Here is an 18,813-nt window from a genome sequence, read left to right on the forward strand (position 1 = left end):
TCCCATGGACAATAGAAGGATGTGTATCTTTGTCTTTAATGTTTAACAGTACTTTATTAATTAACAGTTTTCTCTTTAGTGACTATATGGATTCTCCTCACTTGAAACTTTTTCTAGTTTTATAGTTTCTTGTGGAACTACTTAATTTTCAATGTTACTTGGTGTCAGTTCTGTCTTTTAAGGACAGAAATAGAAAATATTACAGTATGCATGTCTAGCTCTATGGAACACCTGATCTGAACCTCAGACTTATTTTAAAGATATGGAAAAGGATATTATTAGTATCTCAGAAACTTATTGTATGTAAAGTGGGAACTTAAATGTTGATCTTCACTAATTATAAAGTTTAAGTAAGGCTTTCTATTTTAAGCATGTTAGACTTTAGATTGTAGTCGGAGTGTTTAATTTTTGCTCTTTAACAGAAGTAGAGCTGTAACATTTGTTCCACGTGTTAATGGGAAAGAAAATAGCAATTACTTTCCTTGGAAGAGAATAGCCTTCAGAATTTCATGTGCTTTTGAATTTTTAAAAAATCCTTTTGGGGAAGTCTTTTTAGGGCATGATATTGAGGGGCTGGAGCATGTCCAGGGAAGGGAACAGAGCTGGGGAAGGGGTTGGAGCCCCAGGAGCAGCTGGGGAAGCTGGGAAAGGGGCTGAGCCTGGAGCAAAGGAGGCTCAGGGGGGACCTTGTGGCTCTGCACAAGTCCCTGACAGGAGGGGGCAGCCGGGGGGGGTCGGGCTCTGCTCACAGGGAACAGGGACAGGAGGAGAGGGAACGGCCTCAGGCTGGGTCAGGAAGATTCAGGTTGGATACTGGAAAAATTCCTCCCAGAAAGGCTTGCCCAGCCCTGGCACAGCTGCCCGGGCCACTGGTGGAGCCCCCAGCCCTGCAGGGATTTAAAAACCGTGTGGATGTGGCGCCTGGGGACATGGGTCAGTGGTGGCCTTGGCAGTGCTGGGTTAATGGTTGGACTTGATGATCTGAAAGGGCTTTTCCAACTTTAGTGATTCGGTGACTGAACATTTCTGCATACAAGGAGCAGGTTATTTGTTGGAGGCCTTGATAATCAGAGGAGGCCATTGGGGTAGTCTATACAGGGAAGACACAGAGCAGGTCTTCAGCATTTTCTAGTGAAAACAGAAGGAAGTACTCCTGCATTTCTGAATTTCTAAATTGACCTCTAGGTTATTGAAAGCTATTTTAAAAAAGGTTGTTGCTACTGACATTTTTTAATTAGTAACTAGATCAATATTTACCAACACAAACAGCAGAGGAGTCAACCAGAGTTAGAACAGTAGATGAGATTGTGCTTTCCACATAGGAGCTCAATAGCCTCTTCTTTTCCAGGATAAATTTTAGCCAGGATCTCTCAGTGCATTTGTACATTACCACAGAAGCTTTTGTTTCCTGTCCTTACCTGATCTAGAGGGCAGAGAAAAAAACCATCTGTCTGTAAAGAGGTAATAGTAGTGCAAAGTTATGATTCCACAGGATTGAGGGAGTGCTATTTTTCCTTAGTGATTGTAGTGGGTTGAAACCCACTTAAAACCACGACAGTGATGATTTTGTATACCACTGATTATGTATTTTGGTTCTTGATACTGTAGAAAGAATCCAAATTGATTGGGACCCAAACTACACCGTTGGCAAGATGTGCATTAGGCTCGAAGTGATCCTGTTTAGCCCCAGTTCAGCTGCCTTTCTTCATGTAAAACTTTCCTGGGCTTGCTTTGTGTGTGCAATCATTTCTGTGTTCAAAACTCAGAGTGCTCTCAACCTTCCCCATGCTTGTGCTTGGTGATGGAATTATTTTGCAGTTGTGACTCAGAAGAAATCACTGCCAAAGATAAGCATCCCCACAGTGGTGATCAGGTGTTAGGGTTCCCTTTCCCATCAGCCTCAAACTGCAGATGCATTTCCTTTAACTGAAATTTGGGGTCTCTCTGTTATCCTGAAAGCCCCATCCTGGATATCAGTACTGTGACAGTACTTTTTAAAGAAAAAGCAGTGGGGCATTTTTCTACACCAAGTAAAAGTTGTGTAGGAACACACAGTGTGAAAAGATTGTGAATGAAGTGTTCCTCTACTCTTTTGCTCAGTCTTAATCTTTCTATAAAGGATTTCATCCTCTTTACATAGCAGGATTCAGATTATTTTCTTTCAGACTTAAATTTTCTCTTCTATCTGAATTTTCCTCTAAAGATACTTTTGTTTGCAGGTTGCTGTATTTGCTCCAGCAAGAGACCTCGAGCACGGAGCTGAGAACGGAATGTGCAGTGGTCCTGGGCAGCCTTGCCATGGGGACAGAGAACAATGTCAAATCCCTCCTAGACTGCCATATTATCCCAGCCTTATTGCAAGGTACTCCTCCCTTAATGGATCTGTGTTTGTAAATGTTCCTAAAGTACTGAAATAAACAAGCATCATGAGACTGAATGGTTGGTTTGCCCATATTTATAGGATTGCTATCGCCAGATTTGAAGTTTATTGAAGCTTGCCTGCGATGTCTCCGTACCGTTTTCATCAGCCCTGTAACTCCAGAGGATCTGCTATACACAGTAAGTTGTAAGCAGATTATTATGTCTTTTTAAAGGCTATAGAGAGGGTGGGAGTGAAAAATCTTGTTGTCTGGAGTAGTAACAAGGCCTTGTCTGAGCAACAGGGTTGGCACTTCTCGCCTACCTTTAAGGTGTCTGGCACCCCTGACATTTATGGCTTGTTTGATATGAGCTGGTCACCAAGGTAGCCCACTGATAAAGAAAATACCTACATGATCAGACTTGTGTGCAATCCTGAGGAGGAAAAACTGTCTCTAAATAGTATTTAGAGGTACTATTATCAGAGCTATACTGGCAACAGTTACTTGCTGAAACTTAAAAGTTTTATCCAGCACTGTCCTCCCTCTCCAGATGGGAGAGGGCTTGCTCAGTTTTTGTACTTCCAGTGGAAGAGCTTCACCTCTAAAATGTCTCTGCTCTTACTTAGTATATGTGTGATTTCCATTTAAGTGACAGGAGGATAGAAAATGTGCCTCTCCTGTTGCTGTAATCCTGAGTTCATCCTGGAGCATGTGCCAGCAGGGCTGTTGGTGCTGGCCCTGGTTGGGTGACTGGGCAGAGCCCTCTCTGAAGGTACTGCTGTCTCCAGGGCTTGCCCAAACCCAGGCACTGCCTCTTACTGGGAAGGAGGGGCAAGGAGGGTTTGGCTGCTTCCTTTGTCTCGGTGTGAGGGATAAGGTGAACCATGGAATGAAAGCTGCAGTGGACCAGCAATCTCTTCCTCCTTGGAAAAGGGGAGCATTGCCCCAGTCTGGGGGAGGTCACAGAGCAGCTCCAGCTTCTGAGGGTAACTGGGACCCCACAGTGGTCCCACTCACAAGGAGCTGTTGCTTGCTGAGGAAGTCTTGGTGCTTACAGAGAAGGGCACAGCTGGCCTCTCACATCATACTTTCTCTACAGTTTGGCTGTTAATAGTCAACAGATTTTCTTCATGATTTTTTTGTCTAGTTGTTATACAGTGCTGCAATGTCTGTTTTGTTCTCTATTCCTTTTCCAATGACTTTTTACACTTTCATTCCAGACACAGGTATGCAGACTTGTTGTTTTCTATGGACTCAATCTTACCATACACCTATTCTGGATTTCACCTGCCAGTTAGTCCATCTCAGGAAGTCAGATTGCATTTAGTGTGTGTAGGTAAATCAGCCAGCTTTGTCCTCCACTGTTCACTGCCTTTTTTCCAGGTGTTTTGTGGTTGTTCAGCAAGGGAAACCTCAATGTGTATTGTATGTGTGAACATCGAAGGTGCCTCTCCAGTGAGTGATCCAAGGGCTTCCTCTTTGTGTCTCTGCTCCTTTCTTTGGCTTCACTCCATGCTCCCAGATTCCCCCAAGTCAGCCTCTAAGAGTTGATAATTGCTGAGGCATCTGCTTCCTGCTCTCAGCATCCAGAGCCAGGGTTTAAGATGACTGTCTCCATTAACAATCCGTATTTCTTCCTGGGGATCAGTGCTCAATAGGGACTTTTAATTGCTCACTATCTGGAGGAGAGATTTGATGTCTTGAAGGGAGAGGAAGGGGTAGAATATGGACAGAAATGGGAAAGAAGCACCATTAGCATCAAAATAACCACTAGCATGGGAGCAATATGCCCAAGAGGTTGGATTTGGTGTTTCATGCTTTGCTTTCTCTGCTGCACAGCAGTGACATCAACTGCTTCCCCAGTCCTTCTTCAGGCAAATGGGATGTCCTGGAATTAACCATATCTACAGGAAATTATCATCTGCTGAGGGGTCCTTGCTCTTAGTTCACCTGTAAAACCCGTTTTCCCCTTTCCCATTCCAGTTAGATACCTCAAAGTTAAGTATTTTATGATTGTGCTTAAGGTCCTATTTCTGCAAATCCTTTTTTTTCCTTCTCTTGTGGGAATACCCAAGGCCATGCTTTGAAAAGTACTGAATCCAGATCCTTTGAAAAGATGTTTTTCCTATCTCTTGGAAGGTACAGCCCCAGCCCACACTGCTGCAAGCTGTGTTTCACAAGGCAGCAGTTGAGACATTGGCTTTGCAATTAAAGAAGTAATTATGGGCCTAATGAACACTTCATGGTAGACATTCCAACACTGAGAACAACAGGAAGAATTCAAAGTTCCCGTTTAGCCACCCTGCTCCCTCTTTGTTTCTGGTCCCAGCAGCTCTGGGGAGACTGTCACCATCTCCATGCAACTGCAGCACTTGAAGGTCTCTCAAGTTCTGCCTTTTTCAGGTCCTATTTTGAAAGGTAGGAGACGAAGTTTGTCAGTGGCTTTTCATTCCTGCCCAGTAGTTCTGGAGAAAACTTCTGAAAAGTTGGATCTTGAGTTGTGTCTAACCTGGAAAGTTTCCCAGAATTTTTTTGTGTTTTGACTGCAGAGAGAGGATCTTGAATTTGGGCAGGACTGTTTCCAAGACAAGGTATTAGGAGTTAGCTTAACATCTCCAAGGGTGTTGCAGTCATTCTAGAGGTTTCAGAAGACCTCTCAATTAAAATCCAGGATATACAAGTGCTTTAAAGCTGCTCAAAACATTCCTTTCTGTTTGTAACAGGTACACATCATCCACAGTAACTGGAATATTTCTCCCAACAGAAGTGCTGGGTGTCAGAACTTTGCTCTTGAGCCTTACCTTATGGACAGCAGCCTGAAGGATAAACTGCTGGCAGTTTTGTGTAATTAATTCGGTTCAGTTCCAAGGATAAAATAGTTCTTCAGAGGTGGAAACATTTGGGCAGTTTCCTATAGGAACTTAGGATTTGTACTGAGAAAATACACACATCCATGCATCCGTGCATCCATCCATCCATCCAGATGAACACTGAGCTCTCAGAAAGGGCAGGTTTTTAGGGTCTGATGCTGACCTGTGACACCAAGTTATATCCAGACCTGCTGTGCCAGGGAAACCCTTGTTCCTGCATGGGCAGGGTGCAAGCTTTGGTGCTGAGACCCATTTAGTGACCATGCTGCACTTGGAAATGAGGAATGATGTGGGAGAGAGATCTGTTGAGGTGCAGACGTATGTTCAGACTTCTTTAAATTCCAAGATTGTCCATGTGAACCAGCCAGCTTACCATAGCTGGATGTGTTTTGGGTTGCTGAGTAGATGGAGTCACTAAGACTTGACTGAGATCCTGTTACTTCAGCTCCTGATATCTTAATGAAAACAGAAGAATGGATTCAGTGGCAGAAAATGTTTCCAGCCCATGGAGGTGTTCTGCATGTTTCCTGACAGATGTTCTCAGTTGTGATTGCATTTTCCTTCCTCAGTGGGACCCAGATACAATTCCAGTGGGAACTTGCTGTCTGTGATGCTGTGCTGGCCTAGCAGGAGGAGGTGCATTCCCTGCTGGGAATGTCCTGTCCTTACAGGAGCTTGGGGAGTGAAGGCACTGTAGCAGGATGAGTCTCTGTGTTGTTGAGACAATGAGAAATCAGGTTGAGAAGTCTCAGTCTCTAGAAATGATGAGTGAAAAGCCTTCCTGCTTCCTGGGCAGGTTTGGGATGGAAAAGCTGATGTCACCTGGTGATTGGCCGGGCTTGGTAAAGGGGAGGAGGTGTATCTGAGAGGATTAATTACACTGATTAATTACCAGGTGTTCAATGAGCAGTGAACCCACACTGCCAAGTGTACACGTGATCCACAGTTCCCGAGGGAGGAATCTGGGTCAGCCTCCCATGCCTTATTCCTTTTTTCCTTCTGGCTGTTGGTGGTGGCTGAACCAGGAGCAAGGATGAATGTTCTCCAGTCTGAACTGCTTCCTGAAAATGAGAGTTGTAAAAGAACCAATTCTAGCTTGTAGAGCTTGAATTTAAGATATTTGGGTGGATAAAAGCATTTCAGCTCTCTGACTTGGGGAAAAAGAATAGCAACCCTCTATTAAAAACAAATGTTTTAAGAGTAGGTCTTATGAATTTTGTTTTGGTGTTAAAAAGGAATGTGAAGAAATTAGGTATTGGGATCCAAGCAGGTGAATGTAACTGTTCATTCTCTCTGAGTTCTGTTTGTATGGACAATAACTTTGTTGCAATATATGTGATACAGAGACTTGGCTTAAGTTGCCTGGAACTACTTTGTTAGCAGACAGCATCCCAATGGGTTTGTGAATCTCATTGTTCTAACGTTATGGATGTAGACTCAATCTCACTAGGCTTGCTGGGAAGAGCCTTTGTTACTTAGGCATCAATACTGAATAAAAGTGGAATTATGTAGCCTCACATTGACACCTAATCACTATTCACATTTAGTTGGAGTCAGCTATGTCCACACGTCCCTTTGTTCTTTCTAGGTTCTTTTCTGATCAACATGCCAAAATTATTATACAAGTTGGATATTTTAGCAGAACTGTAGAGCAAAACTAACAGTTTTCTTACAAACATATTAAGGAAGCACTCTTGGAACTTTCCAAGAGTTTTTAACCTTTTCATACCCACAACACTTGGGATCTGATGGAACAAAATGTGAAGGTGTATAAAAGATATCTGTAAAGAATTGTGTCTTAAATGTATAGTCCAGAATATCTAATAATACACTTCTTTGTGCATTGGCAGAATTTCAGGGGATCCTCACTGTGTTGTTTGCAAGGATTCATTAACTCTCATCTCACATGTACAATAACACTGTTGGGGTCACAGTGGCACCAGAAATCCCCTGTCACAATGTTTGGTGGCACAACAGCCCCATCTCGTAAGTGCTGAATGGAAATCATCCAATACGAGAACCTTCCCATCCAGGAATTTCCCACTGCATCATGGTGCCACACTGGTCAGTAAAATGTTCTCTTATACAGATCACCATGTGCTATTCCATTCCCATTTCTATAGCTCTGCTCTAGAGCTTCCCAGCAGTTTGAGGCTTGATTTCTGTCCTCTTATATCTTTACCAAAAGTCTCCAATTTATAAACTGCAGCTGGAATACTCATGTGACCAATACTTATGTGACCAATACTCATGTGATCAATGCTGTTGGATTTTTAGGTGAAACTGGACCATTGCACGAGGATGTCACTGGTGAGGATGTAAAATAAGTGTTTGTTGGTTCCTTCCCTGGTGTTAGATACAGATGGAGAGATGTTACACATTCATCTGTGCTGATTAAAAGTGTTTAACTGAATAATTATTTTATTCAAAGATGTGCTGCTTTAATAGTGGCAGTTGGAATCTTTTGAAATAATTCAGGTTTCACAGTCAGGGATTTCCCTGCAAGAGATTTCAGGTCTTGCATCTTACAATTTGAAGCTCCTTTTTTAAAATATTCCTGCATGTGAATCCTGAGGTTCCTCTCCTCTCCTCTCCTCTCCTCTCCTCTCCTCTCCTCTCCTCTCCTCTCCTCTCCTCTCCTCTCCTCTCCTCTCCTCTCCTCTCCTCTCCTCTCCTCTCCTCTCCTCTCCTCTCCTCTCCTCTCCTCTCCTCTCCTCTCCTCTCCTCTCCTCTCCTCTCCTCTCCTCTCCTCTCCTCTCCTCTCCTCTCCTCTCCTCTCCTCTCCTCTCCTCTCCTCTCCTCTCCTCTCCTCTCCTCTCCTCTCCTCTCCTCTCCTCTCCTCTCCTCTCCTCTCCTCTCCTCTCCTCTCCTCTCCTCTCCTCTCCTCTCCTCTCCTCTCCTCTCCTCTCCTCTCCTCTCCTCTCCTCTCCTCTCCTCTCCTCTCCTCTCCTCTCCTCTCCTCTCCTCTCCTCTCCTCTCCTCTCCTCTCCTCTCCTCTCCTCTCCTCTCCTCTCCTCTCCTCTCCTCTCCTCTCCTCTCCTCTCCTCTCCTCTCCTCTCCCAGGGGAACTTTGTCACTGAGCAGCCTCTTAGCACTGAATGTGATGTGTTGAACACTGAGGGGACTTGATGCCTTCAGTTACTGAAGATATGCAGAAAAGGACAAGAATCTGTTTTGATGGGTCAAATGCATTAAAATACAGAGTAATCCTGGGTATATTGTCAGTTGGTTTTGCTTCACCTCAGGGAAGCTGGGAACAGGCAGCCCAGAGAGGGTGTAGAGTCTCTCTCACTGGAGGTATTCCAGTCCAGACACAATCCTGTGCCCTGTGCTCTGGGATGGCCCTGCTGGAGCAGGCAGGTGGGACCAGGTGACCTCTGGGCTCTTCCAACCTGACCCATTCTGGGATTGAGTGTCCACTATTGCCCTGCAAACAGACCAGTCCCTTGCTGGCCTTTGGGTTCTGAAGTTTGTCTCTGGGCTGTGTGTAAAGGCAGAGCAGATGGAGCTGCTGTTGGCCAAACCCTGAGAATGTTGTTTAAAGTAGGTAGTCCCTTGGTCTTCCTATGCACAAAGCATGAAATGACTGTGGATACATGGCTGGTGTACCTGGGAGAAAGTCTTCATAAGTAACTTTCTCTCTGTAGGATGCTGAGATGCCACATGTTGCATGTTGATCCTTTCCAGTTGGTGAGAAACAAGCAGTAGAAACAAGCTGGGTTTATTCTTAGTGTGTTTCTTGGCTCTGTTGTCCTGTTGTTTTCTGTGGAGAATAAGAGGGCTGGATTGTCAGCAGCAAAGTTTCCTAAAATAAGTATGATAATTGTATATATACATAAATAAAAAATATTAAAAAAATAAATTCTGCAAAGCTTTTTATAATCTCAAGTATTTGTACAACTAGGGGAGACTGGTACATGTTTATTTTGACAACATTAAAAAGTGTGGTGGGAAATTTCCCAGGTAATTGGGACATAAAAGTTCTTGTTAACCAGTGTGTATATCTGAAACTGCAGTCACTGAACAGTCAGGCTGGTGCTGCTTTCAGGGCTGTCTCAGGAGCTGAGGTGCAGGAAGGTTTTGCTCTAATTTCAATTCACCTACCCCAAATCAGAGGGCTGTAATTCATCATAGTGCAGGTAAAACAGGGTCTGGCTTAGGTTTTTAGGGCCAATATAGCACATGTGCTTTGGAAAAGAATGCTCATTCAATCCTTCCCTCTGCTCAGCTCCCTTTATCTCATGGAAGTAACTTAGTTTACCCCTTTCCAAACTAAAATGCCCATGTTTTCTTTTAATACCACCATAGTTCCTGCCACTAAAATGTGCTGGTAAAACTAACTGAAAGCTTTAGAACGTTATAGTTTTGTGACTTACCACAGAGAGTAAATAACTGGATGTGCTTGCAGAAGAGAACTTGCCACAGAATCATGGAAAGGTTTGGGTTGCAAAAAGATCATCTCATTCCAGCCCCCTGCCTTGGCTTAGGGAACCTTCCACTGGAGTGTAAGGGTTTCTTTTGCTGATTTATTTGGGATTCTCTGTCACAAGTGTCACACACACTGACAGAGTCTATAGCGTGTGTTTGACTGCAAGACAAAGGACGTGATGACTCCCCCTGAATCAGTTCCAGGGGACTGTGCCCTGTCCAGGCTGGCACCGTGTTCCCTCCCTGCTCCCTTGGACTCAGAGCTGGGAGAAGAGGCAAGTCAGCTGCACTGGTGGTAAGACAACACTGAGGCAACTCCTGGAGTAATCCCTGTCAGTGGCCATGTTTGGTTTTGGTATGTTTTCCCCCCCATTCTTTTATTGGTTTTGTCCCAAATATTCTGGAGGCAAATTGCAGAAGTTTTATTCCTGTTACTCCTATTTATTCCAATTGCACTGACCTTTTATTTCTTTTCCATGGGGATTTGGCTCAGAACTATCACTCATGCCTTCAACTTTTAATGAACTGCTTTTAATGGTCTTGCTCTGTATCCAAAAAGGTTTTGGTGGAAGGGAGAGCACTGAGTGCAGAATCAGGAGTGCTCCTTTAAGTAACAAAGTGGAGAGAAGCTGTGCTGAAATCCAGTGTTAACTCTCTCTTCTTTTCTCACTTGTTTGCAGGATGCTACAGTTATCTCCCACCTCATGGCACTGCTCAGTAGGTCTCAATACACACAAGAATACATATGTCAGATCTTCTCCCACTGCTGCAAAGTAAGAAAGACACTTCATGTTCTCTATGCAACCTGTGGTTCTGGCCTGTAAGAACTGTGTGTGTGCTGCCTTTTGTGGCAGGAATTTTGGGCCAGTGATGACTGAGCTGGTACTGCTCTGCATTTGCTGCAGATTTGTCAGGATCGATACATGCTGCTCTGCAGTACAAGAAAATATGCAAATATATGGGGTTTTTATAGGCTTTGGCTACTAAACAAAGCCAACAGTCTGGGCAAGTAGCAGTCTTCACTATTAGCACTATAAATCTTGGAAGACTTCTGGTTTTCCTCTGAAAGTCTCAGGACAGTGTGAGCACCTCTTTGCAGAGGTTGTGCAGCCACTGTCAGCAGTTTTAAACACAGATACTGCTCTCTAAGAGGTGCTGTTGTTGAGAGGAAAAGAAATGCTCTTCTCAGCCGAGCTCTATCAGTTACAGGTTCATCCAGATACATGTTCATTCCTGCTATGTAATGCAAGTCTGTTGATATGAGAAAACTGATTTAAAACCAGCAGCAACCCCACCCCAAACATAGTTTTGTCTTTCCCTCCCCCCACTCCAAGTTTCCACACAGCAGTGGTTTTTATTGTTGCAGTTTTTTGGGAGTTACTGTACCAGTGAGTTATACAATAACTGTATCAAAATAATTCAGGGTAGGAAATGAGATTTTTACAGTGTCTTTCCCTTTTAGTAACAATTTAAAACTAAAGGATCATAGACTATGAGAAAGTTCCTAAGTTTGTGAATTTGTAAGTATTTGCCTTGAAAAATATCTTTCTACCTTATCACTTACAATGAGTCCTCTGGAACTGTGAGTTATTCCTTTGTTAAGTATCTGTGTTTCTCTGCCTTGACTGTTATTTTTGTACACTCATCTCATTGCATTTCTTCTGCTAAGTGAAGCTGAGGACTGAAAACTGCCCGGTTAGTGGGGTATAAAGATAGAACTCAGCTGCTAATATTTAGAGAACTGTTTAAAGCAAACAGAAAGACAAAATCCTACACTGGACCATGGAAGTTCACATATATACCTAATAGTGGAAAAAAATTTGGTATGTTAGGAACAAAAATGCACCAGTGAGGCATCTCCTGTCGAAGTGGCCCTTGAAAGTCTCCTTTAATAGGCTGAGGAGCTCGAACAGGTGAAAAATCAGGCCATGCTGGCCTACAAGAAAAATAACCCAGGACTAATTATAGGGTGGTAGAGGAGTCAGTTTATACAGTCAGGGGTTGGCTCTGGGAATATAAACCCTGTTGGCTGGGAGAGACCAGAAAACAGTTATTGTCATCTTTTTCCAAAGGAGTTATTACCTTTGCAGCTCCAGCAACTCCCGGTGACTTGCACATCTGAAATGTTGTTAACAGAGCAAATGCACAGTCACTTCACAAGTGAGGAAGGTCTTCTGAGCTCACCATTTCATTTTGTGTGCCTCCTCCAGCCCCCAAATCTCTCTCAAATTTTACAGTGGATATCTGGAAAAAATCAAGTTTTTGGAAAGAAGTTGTTGGCTGTGTGAACAGAGAGAAATATGGCTGCACAAGAAAGGCAGGGTGATGGATATGAGTGTTAGGAAATGCTTGCATTTGCAGAGTAAACAGCTGCATAACAAAGAAAAATATTTGAGGCTGAGTAAACAGATCATCACAAACGTTAAATTGATCAAGAACTCATTTCTCTTGCCCAGGCAAATGCAGCTGTTCAGCAAAAATCTGAAATGTCCTCTTCCTTCTATTTTGTTTGGTTTTGGGGTTTCAGGTTTATAAGGTCAGTTATTGTATTTTCAGACAGAACAAAATACATCTAATAGGGTGAAGACAAATTTGCAGGGTATTTTCTGACTTCAATGAATAGGCAAAGTACATTCTTAAAATTAAAAAAAATAATATATACTGAAAGTTTCAGTATTCACTACATTTTAAATGAAGACTCCATCTTCCTCCAGAAGGCCCTGAGTGAGAGAACCTTTCTTACTTTTCTCCCTGAAGCAATAAGTTACTGTAAATAAGCCTTTGTATTTAGGTAAGGCTTAGGATATGTTCGAAGAGGCATTGATGCTTTTATTTCTCTTTTTCCTCATCTTAGTAGATGTATTAATTGAACTAATAGTGACTTCTCACAGCTCCTGCCTTGTCCCTGTGCTGTTCTCAGCTCACATCTGGTGCAGCCAGTTCTTTCTCTGCCTTTCCAGCATCTTTGGTGGGCTTCTCAGGTTCTGCCTTGCCTGCTCCCTGGAGCAGCTCAGCCCGGTTGTCTAGAGCTAGGAAATCCATCATTTGGGTTCCTAGCATATTGCTGCTGCTTTCTGCTTTTGCTGCTCTCTTTTGCTGCTTCTCCCTGCACGTCTAGAGTTAAAATGAATGGCTGAGGAGCATTGCCCCTGGAGAAGAGCCATCCTTAGCAAGGGAAAGTGTTGATTTACAGGGGAGCAGATGCAGTTCTTAACATACAGAGCCAGGATTCTATCAACACAGAAGCAAATACGTAAACTGAAATCAGGCTGATGTACCTGGGATGTGAGAATGCAAGTCAAAATTCATGTTTTAAAAGTCTCTCTATCTCAGTTCATTTGTTTTCAGAGCAAGTGATGTGAGTAGGTAGAATTTACTGTTTTAATGGTCAAATTAAAGAGGTAAGGTATATGTTTGGAAACTTCTGGAATTTATATTTGAAAGTGGTGACGTCTCTGCATAAGTAATTATTTCACTGCCAGTTGAAAATTAAAGTCTCGTGTCTGGGAAGGGTCCAGGATAAAGCCTTGTAACCAAGGCAGCTTCCCCCAGGCCTCTTCTCTTGGGTGACCTTAGGCTGCTGCCTAGGGGACAAAGGCACTTAGGTACCTGCTTCTCATTGTGGAACGAGCTGTTACATTGTGCTATCCTAATGTTTCCTTGAAAATTGGTGTTTTATGATGGAAAATTGTGCAAGACGTGGTGTCTATTCCTGACATACATCAAGATCACTGTCAGGGGAGTGGAACTCTGTCACTGTACCCAAGGTGGAACAAAACCAGGCAGCCTTGCTGTTAAACTGGGACTGCTTGTTGAACTGCTTGGAAATGCTGCATCATATTCTCAAGTTTTCACCTTTATATTTGCAGCTGTCCCTCTTTATGGGTTAGTGCTTACCTGGTTGTGCTGGTTGGTGTGTGCAAACACAGCGTGTACAGATGAAATATTTCATGTACATCCAGTTGTGCAGCTCAGATACACACCCAGGTGTCACCTCTGTACAGGCATCTGTCCTGCTTGCACAGAATCTGCCACCTGCATCCCGTGGAGGAATCGCTAGTAGTTGAGAATTACTAAATCTAGGGCAGTATGATTTCTTTTACTTTAAACTCACTCATTTTTTTCACATATTTCAATATCTGTTCTTCAGCTCCAACACTGGCATAGCTGCGGCTTTAACTCATTGCCTCAGCCACTTCTGTGTGCCAATGTAAGTGGTTTTCCTCCTTCAACCCTGCTGTTTTAATTGCATTTTTTGGTAGAAAGCTCTTGGTGGCAGTAGCAGCTGAAGCATCTCTTAAAGCACCAGATATGTTACATCTGAAAGTAATTTTATGCTTTTTTCTTAGAGGAAGAGATAGTCTAAAAATGTTCTTTTGACTGCAAGAGGAGTCTGATTTCAGCTGTATCTCAGATTTGAAGATAATGTGTCACTGATGCCTGCCAGGGTGTAAGAGGTGCCATAAACTCAGCCGGGTTTGAACAAGAGATAGGGAGTGAAGAGTCTTTCTTCACTTGCAGATTAGTCAAGGAAGTGCAGGGAGGGGTGATAAATGCTGTGGCATCCTATAAGCTGAATTTGAATGTGCATAGCCTGTGCTTAATGCAGAGGTGACCAGAGCTGTGAACCTACTTTTCAAGAGAGGTTTGCAAGTCACAGATCAGCTTTGGCAAGAGACTGCTGAGGGCTGCAGGTGTTGAGATTTCATGTTGTTTTTTTCAACCTCATTGAGGTTTTTTCAACCTTGTCATGCTACAGAAATTCTGAGACCTTTCTCCTGCAAATTTAATATTTGTATTTAATTCCAAAGGCTGTTTTGGAAAAAATACTGACATATCAGCCATTGCCAACTTAGATCTTGAAGTCAGTAAATAGGTGATGGCTGGCTGGATTTATAGCCAAATATGCTTGAAACTAAAATAATAAATAATAAGGAACTGGAGGAAAATGTGAATCTCCTCTCTGTCTGGAACCAGTTTTAGAAGAAATCCCTTCCCTTCTGCAGTTAGAATTGTCAAAAATGCTTAATATTAACAGTGAAGAAGACATTAGTGACTGGTGATATTTTATGTCATTTGTAGAGAAAATCAGGAGCTCTCAGCTGCTTCCAATAGGAAGGGTAGAAACAAAAGTTCTCTATCCATGTTTCTTCATTTGTGAGAACTAGTGTAATTGCCTGTTGAAGGAGAGAGTGGATATGATTACTAGACAAGGACAAACACTGTAAAAATATCAGTTGAAGTTGTTTATGTAAAAAAATAAAATTGCTATGCCAGCTGATTACAAAGTAAATGTTAGGAAATGTGTCTTAAATGTTTAACAGTGAATTGCAGATAGTGGAAACCTCTTACATGTTGTTTTAAAAACCCTGTGTTATGTTTCCTTTGAAGGGTCCAGATCACCAGACAATCTTATTTAACCATGGAGCTGTTCAGAATATTGCACATCTGTTGGTCTCCACCTCCTACAAAGTAAGACATTACAACTACTCTTATGTTTAACATGTACTTATCAAAGGAATTCAAATGGAGATTGTAAAAACCATGACTGTGCCTGTGAACCAAAGCTATAAACAGGTACAATGTGTATTTGTAGAATAACAGTTGCTTTTACTTGTTGTATTCTGTCAAAACCAGAGCTGTTGCACTGTGAAGTTAAAGCAGCAATAATGGAAACAGGGCTGGCTGGCGTTGCTCCAAAGGGGAACAGGCACTTGGCAACCCAAGTGGTCTGATTTGTTGAACAGTAAATGAGAATAAGAAGTTAAGCTGAAGAGAAGCAAATGTGGTCTGTCCTAAAAAGCAAGTCATACCTGTAAAAATAGATGGTCGTGGAATGTGTGGAGGCCACCAGCTGCCCGTGTGTTGTGCTCCCTGAATTCCTGAGTCTCAGCTCCCTTCTCTGTTCTGTTTTGGAAGTCCATCCTGGACTATCTGAAAGCACCACCTCAGAGGACAAGCATCACGCTCTACCTGTAACTTGGTGGCCAGGAGGGTCAGCTCCTTCTCAGTCCTTCCACTTGCAAAGACAAGGACACAGTTTAAATATGTGCAGCTGTAGAAGGGCAAGTCAAAGACTAGTATCTAAACTAAAGTAGGTTCTCTGATCTGGGAAGGTTCATCTTCCCTGTGTCAAAAAAGAAATTTTAAAGATTTCAGAAACTAGGCAGTCATGAAACATGGATTAAATCAAAACTTTGGACTGAAGAAGGAGGAGCCAAGATGAAGAAATTTGTCAATCCTTTTCATCCAGGTGGTACCTGAGGCTGTGTAATGGCAGTAAAACTTCCAGTGTATATTTGTTTTAGGATTAGTTTGGAATCACTTCAGCTGGATGGTTCTCTTTGGACATTTTATTAAGCCCACGTTTAAAGGATTCTGAAACATAAATCTCAAGGGCACGTATTTCTGATTCTCTAAGATACTTACGAGTCCTGAAAAGAAAAGGTACTATTGTTATATGCATCTGTTCTCTGTTGGTTTTTACACATTTGGGAGGCATCACAAACAAGACCAGTATTTCCTGCTTAGTTCCCAAGTTTTATCCTTGCTGGTTTTCTTCACAGGGTTTACAACATCCCCTACAGAAGGATAGTTCCAACAGGAGATGACAAAAGTCAGGGTGTGAGTTAGATGTTTCCATCTGCCTTTTGTTCTCCATCTCCATTTCTTGTTGATTATACAGCATTGTTTTCTACGAGCCTACCCAGCAGTATAGCCCAGTTGTGCTTTGAAGTCAGTGTTGATATTTCATATTATTATGCTTTTACACAGGTCCGAATGCAGGCATTGAAATGCTTCTCAGTTCTAGCCTTTGAAAACCCCCAGGTATCCATGACTCTGGTAAATGGTGAGTGCAATGCTGCTGCTGCTGGTTTGACACCCACTTTTTGCCTGGCTGAATGAGAATGACTTGGAGCTCTCTCTCTTTGCAGTGTCTGTTGATGGAGAATTGCTACCACAGATTTTTGTGAAGATGTTACAAAGGGACAAGCCCATTGAAATGCAGCTCACGTCAGCCAAATGGTAATTGTCTTCAGGAATTGGGGAAATAGCAGGGAGTTTAATCCTTGCTGTTTAACTGCTCCCTTCTTGCTTGTTCCAAAGTAATATGGGATGTAAAATCTTAGGAATAATTAGAGTTACTGTTTGCATTGTCTAAATCCTTGAACGAATGGCTCTCACCCCATTTTATAATGTAACTTTCACTCTTTGCTGCACATAAACAGGGAAAAATATTGCTGGGCAGCAGTTTTGTGAGGAATGTGTGTTCAGCCATATGGGTTTTCACAAGTATCTTGGATTTTATGGTAAGTTTTGCTTTGAACAGGCAGAGCACAGTCCTGAGCTGTCATCCTTGGTGGCTGTGCTGTGTTGGAGACCGTGCACCAAGATGATGGAGAGCAGAGTTAGTCCCTCTTCCCAGCTGTTTTAAATAAAATAGATTTTTCTTCAGGCTTCATGTGCTCATACAGCAGAATTAATGTTATTAATTAATTTTGTACTTCAGCTTCCCTGCTGGTGTGGGCACATATGTGTGTTCATATTCATAATGACTTTCTCCCCAGTGACAAAATGTGACCCAGTTCCATAATAGCAGCACCCGGGTTATGCTCACTCCATAAGCTGGGATTGACACCCTTTAGGACCATTTTCCTTTTCTTGTGTTGATAATAATGGAATAAATCATTCCAGGGGGTTAAAGAGAGAAAATTACCCATTGCTATAAAATACTAAAATCAAGTTTAACTCAGGAGTTTGGTTGCTGAGGTATCTGATTATTCCTTTAGGTTTTGATGGCTTTATTTTGACAAGGAGCAGTGAGTTCTCTGAGTTCACCAAACAATTTCTCAGCCACTTGTATCAGTACAGGTCTCTTGATTCTGGGTGAGGAACAGGTGGGGTAGGTAGGACCTGTCCCCAGGTTGTGATGTCCTAACTCAATCACGAGTTTCAGTGATGTGCATGTGTATGAGGGGTGTTCTTGAGTAATCCCACTCCGTGTAGGAGGTCTGTCTTGGGACCTCCCAGCTTCTCTTCCAACCACAATTGGCCCAAGCAGTCTGGTTTTACTGGTTTTGTTAGGCAATTCTTAGTGAAGAAGGCAGGTTAAATTAATTGCACTGCAGCAGTCTCAGTTCTGATTGATCTATGTGTTTCTTTAAGAAGTCAGAAAATACATAGAGAATGACATATTTAAAATTAATTTTTGTTACTAATCTTGAGATACAAAGCAGTTGACAAGTCATAAAGACAGGTTGGAGTTAAAAGAATTGTTCTGGGATGGACGCTCCCAGGTCTACTGGTGTTCTTTGCTGATTGAAGGAATTGGGTACACAACCCATCTTCTGCTGTTGTTGACTTTGGCTCAGCTGGACCTTTTAAAGCATGAAAGTAAGTGATGTAGTGAAAAGCAACAAAAGAAAATTGTGGGAAAATGGCAGACAAAGCAGTATCTTGAATTTCAGATTGGGTTTCTAATTAGTCCACAGGCACTCATCCTTCTTAGGGCTCTCAGTTTTACAGCAGTTCTGGAGTTTGCAAAGCCTTGCTGGTTTTTCTGCTGTAGGTCCATCCCTTACCTGATTGCCTCCAAGCCAGACTCTCTCTTCCTTTTTCCTAATGAGAGTAGTAGGTGAAATTGTCACAGATCATCTTTTTTTCTGCTTGTAAATTAGCTTTCACTCCTGCCTTGCCAGCTTCAGTCAGTTAATCTGCAGTTCCTCTGATTTATCATTAGACTCCTTGGAATACAGATCTAGAAGGGTTTTTTCCTTTTGAACCTTCTCTAAAATTTCTATTTGAATCCAGACTGGCATACAAGACTAAGTTCCCTTTTTTTCCCCATCAACAATTGAAGTAGATTTGGAAGATTCAAGGCAATATCTCTTGATTGAAATAGAGCAAAGATCCTTCCCTTGAGCAGCAGTGTTGGCACAGAGGGAAGAGCAGGAAGCCCCTTGGGAGAGTGCTCTGCAGCTGCAAGTGGAGGAGTAACCTTTTCTGCTAAAATCACCAGAATTGCTTCCAGCTAAGCCAAGCCTATGTTACCTGAAGTAAAAAATTACTTTCTTTCATTTCTGAAATAGAGCTACTTTGCCTGGCAAATAGGGTCTCACTGGACTAAGTGGCAAGCTGCAGGATGGGTGCTTTCC

The 18,813-nt window shown here is 42.6% G+C and overlaps 1 protein-coding gene across 5 annotated transcripts in view; it reads left to right on the top strand.

The window, feature by feature from the left end:
• The window catches only part of ARMC8 (armadillo repeat containing 8), a 63,690-nt gene that overhangs the window by 23,684 nt on the left and 21,193 nt on the right, over window positions 1–18,813 (top strand). For 3 of the 5 annotated variants that reach the window (XM_048314303.1, XM_048314302.1, XM_048314305.1), the window contains 7 exons: window positions 2,220–2,362; window positions 2,462–2,559; window positions 10,339–10,431; window positions 13,809–13,868; window positions 15,050–15,130; window positions 16,433–16,508; window positions 16,594–16,684. In XM_048314303.1, the coding sequence (XP_048170260.1) occupies window positions 2,220–2,362; window positions 2,462–2,559; window positions 10,339–10,431; window positions 13,809–13,868; window positions 15,050–15,130; window positions 16,433–16,508; window positions 16,594–16,684 (642 nt within the window). The remainder of the gene's footprint in view (window positions 1–2,219; window positions 2,363–2,461; window positions 2,560–10,338; window positions 10,432–13,808; window positions 13,869–15,049; window positions 15,131–16,432; window positions 16,509–16,593; window positions 16,685–18,813) is intronic. The other 2 variants (XM_048314304.1, XM_048314306.1) reach the window with 2 other exon arrangements.

This window comes from Corvus hawaiiensis, chromosome 10 (assembly GCF_020740725.1).
Source record: "Corvus hawaiiensis isolate bCorHaw1 chromosome 10, bCorHaw1.pri.cur, whole genome shotgun sequence".
Taxonomy (NCBI): domain Eukaryota; kingdom Metazoa; phylum Chordata; class Aves; order Passeriformes; family Corvidae; genus Corvus; species Corvus hawaiiensis.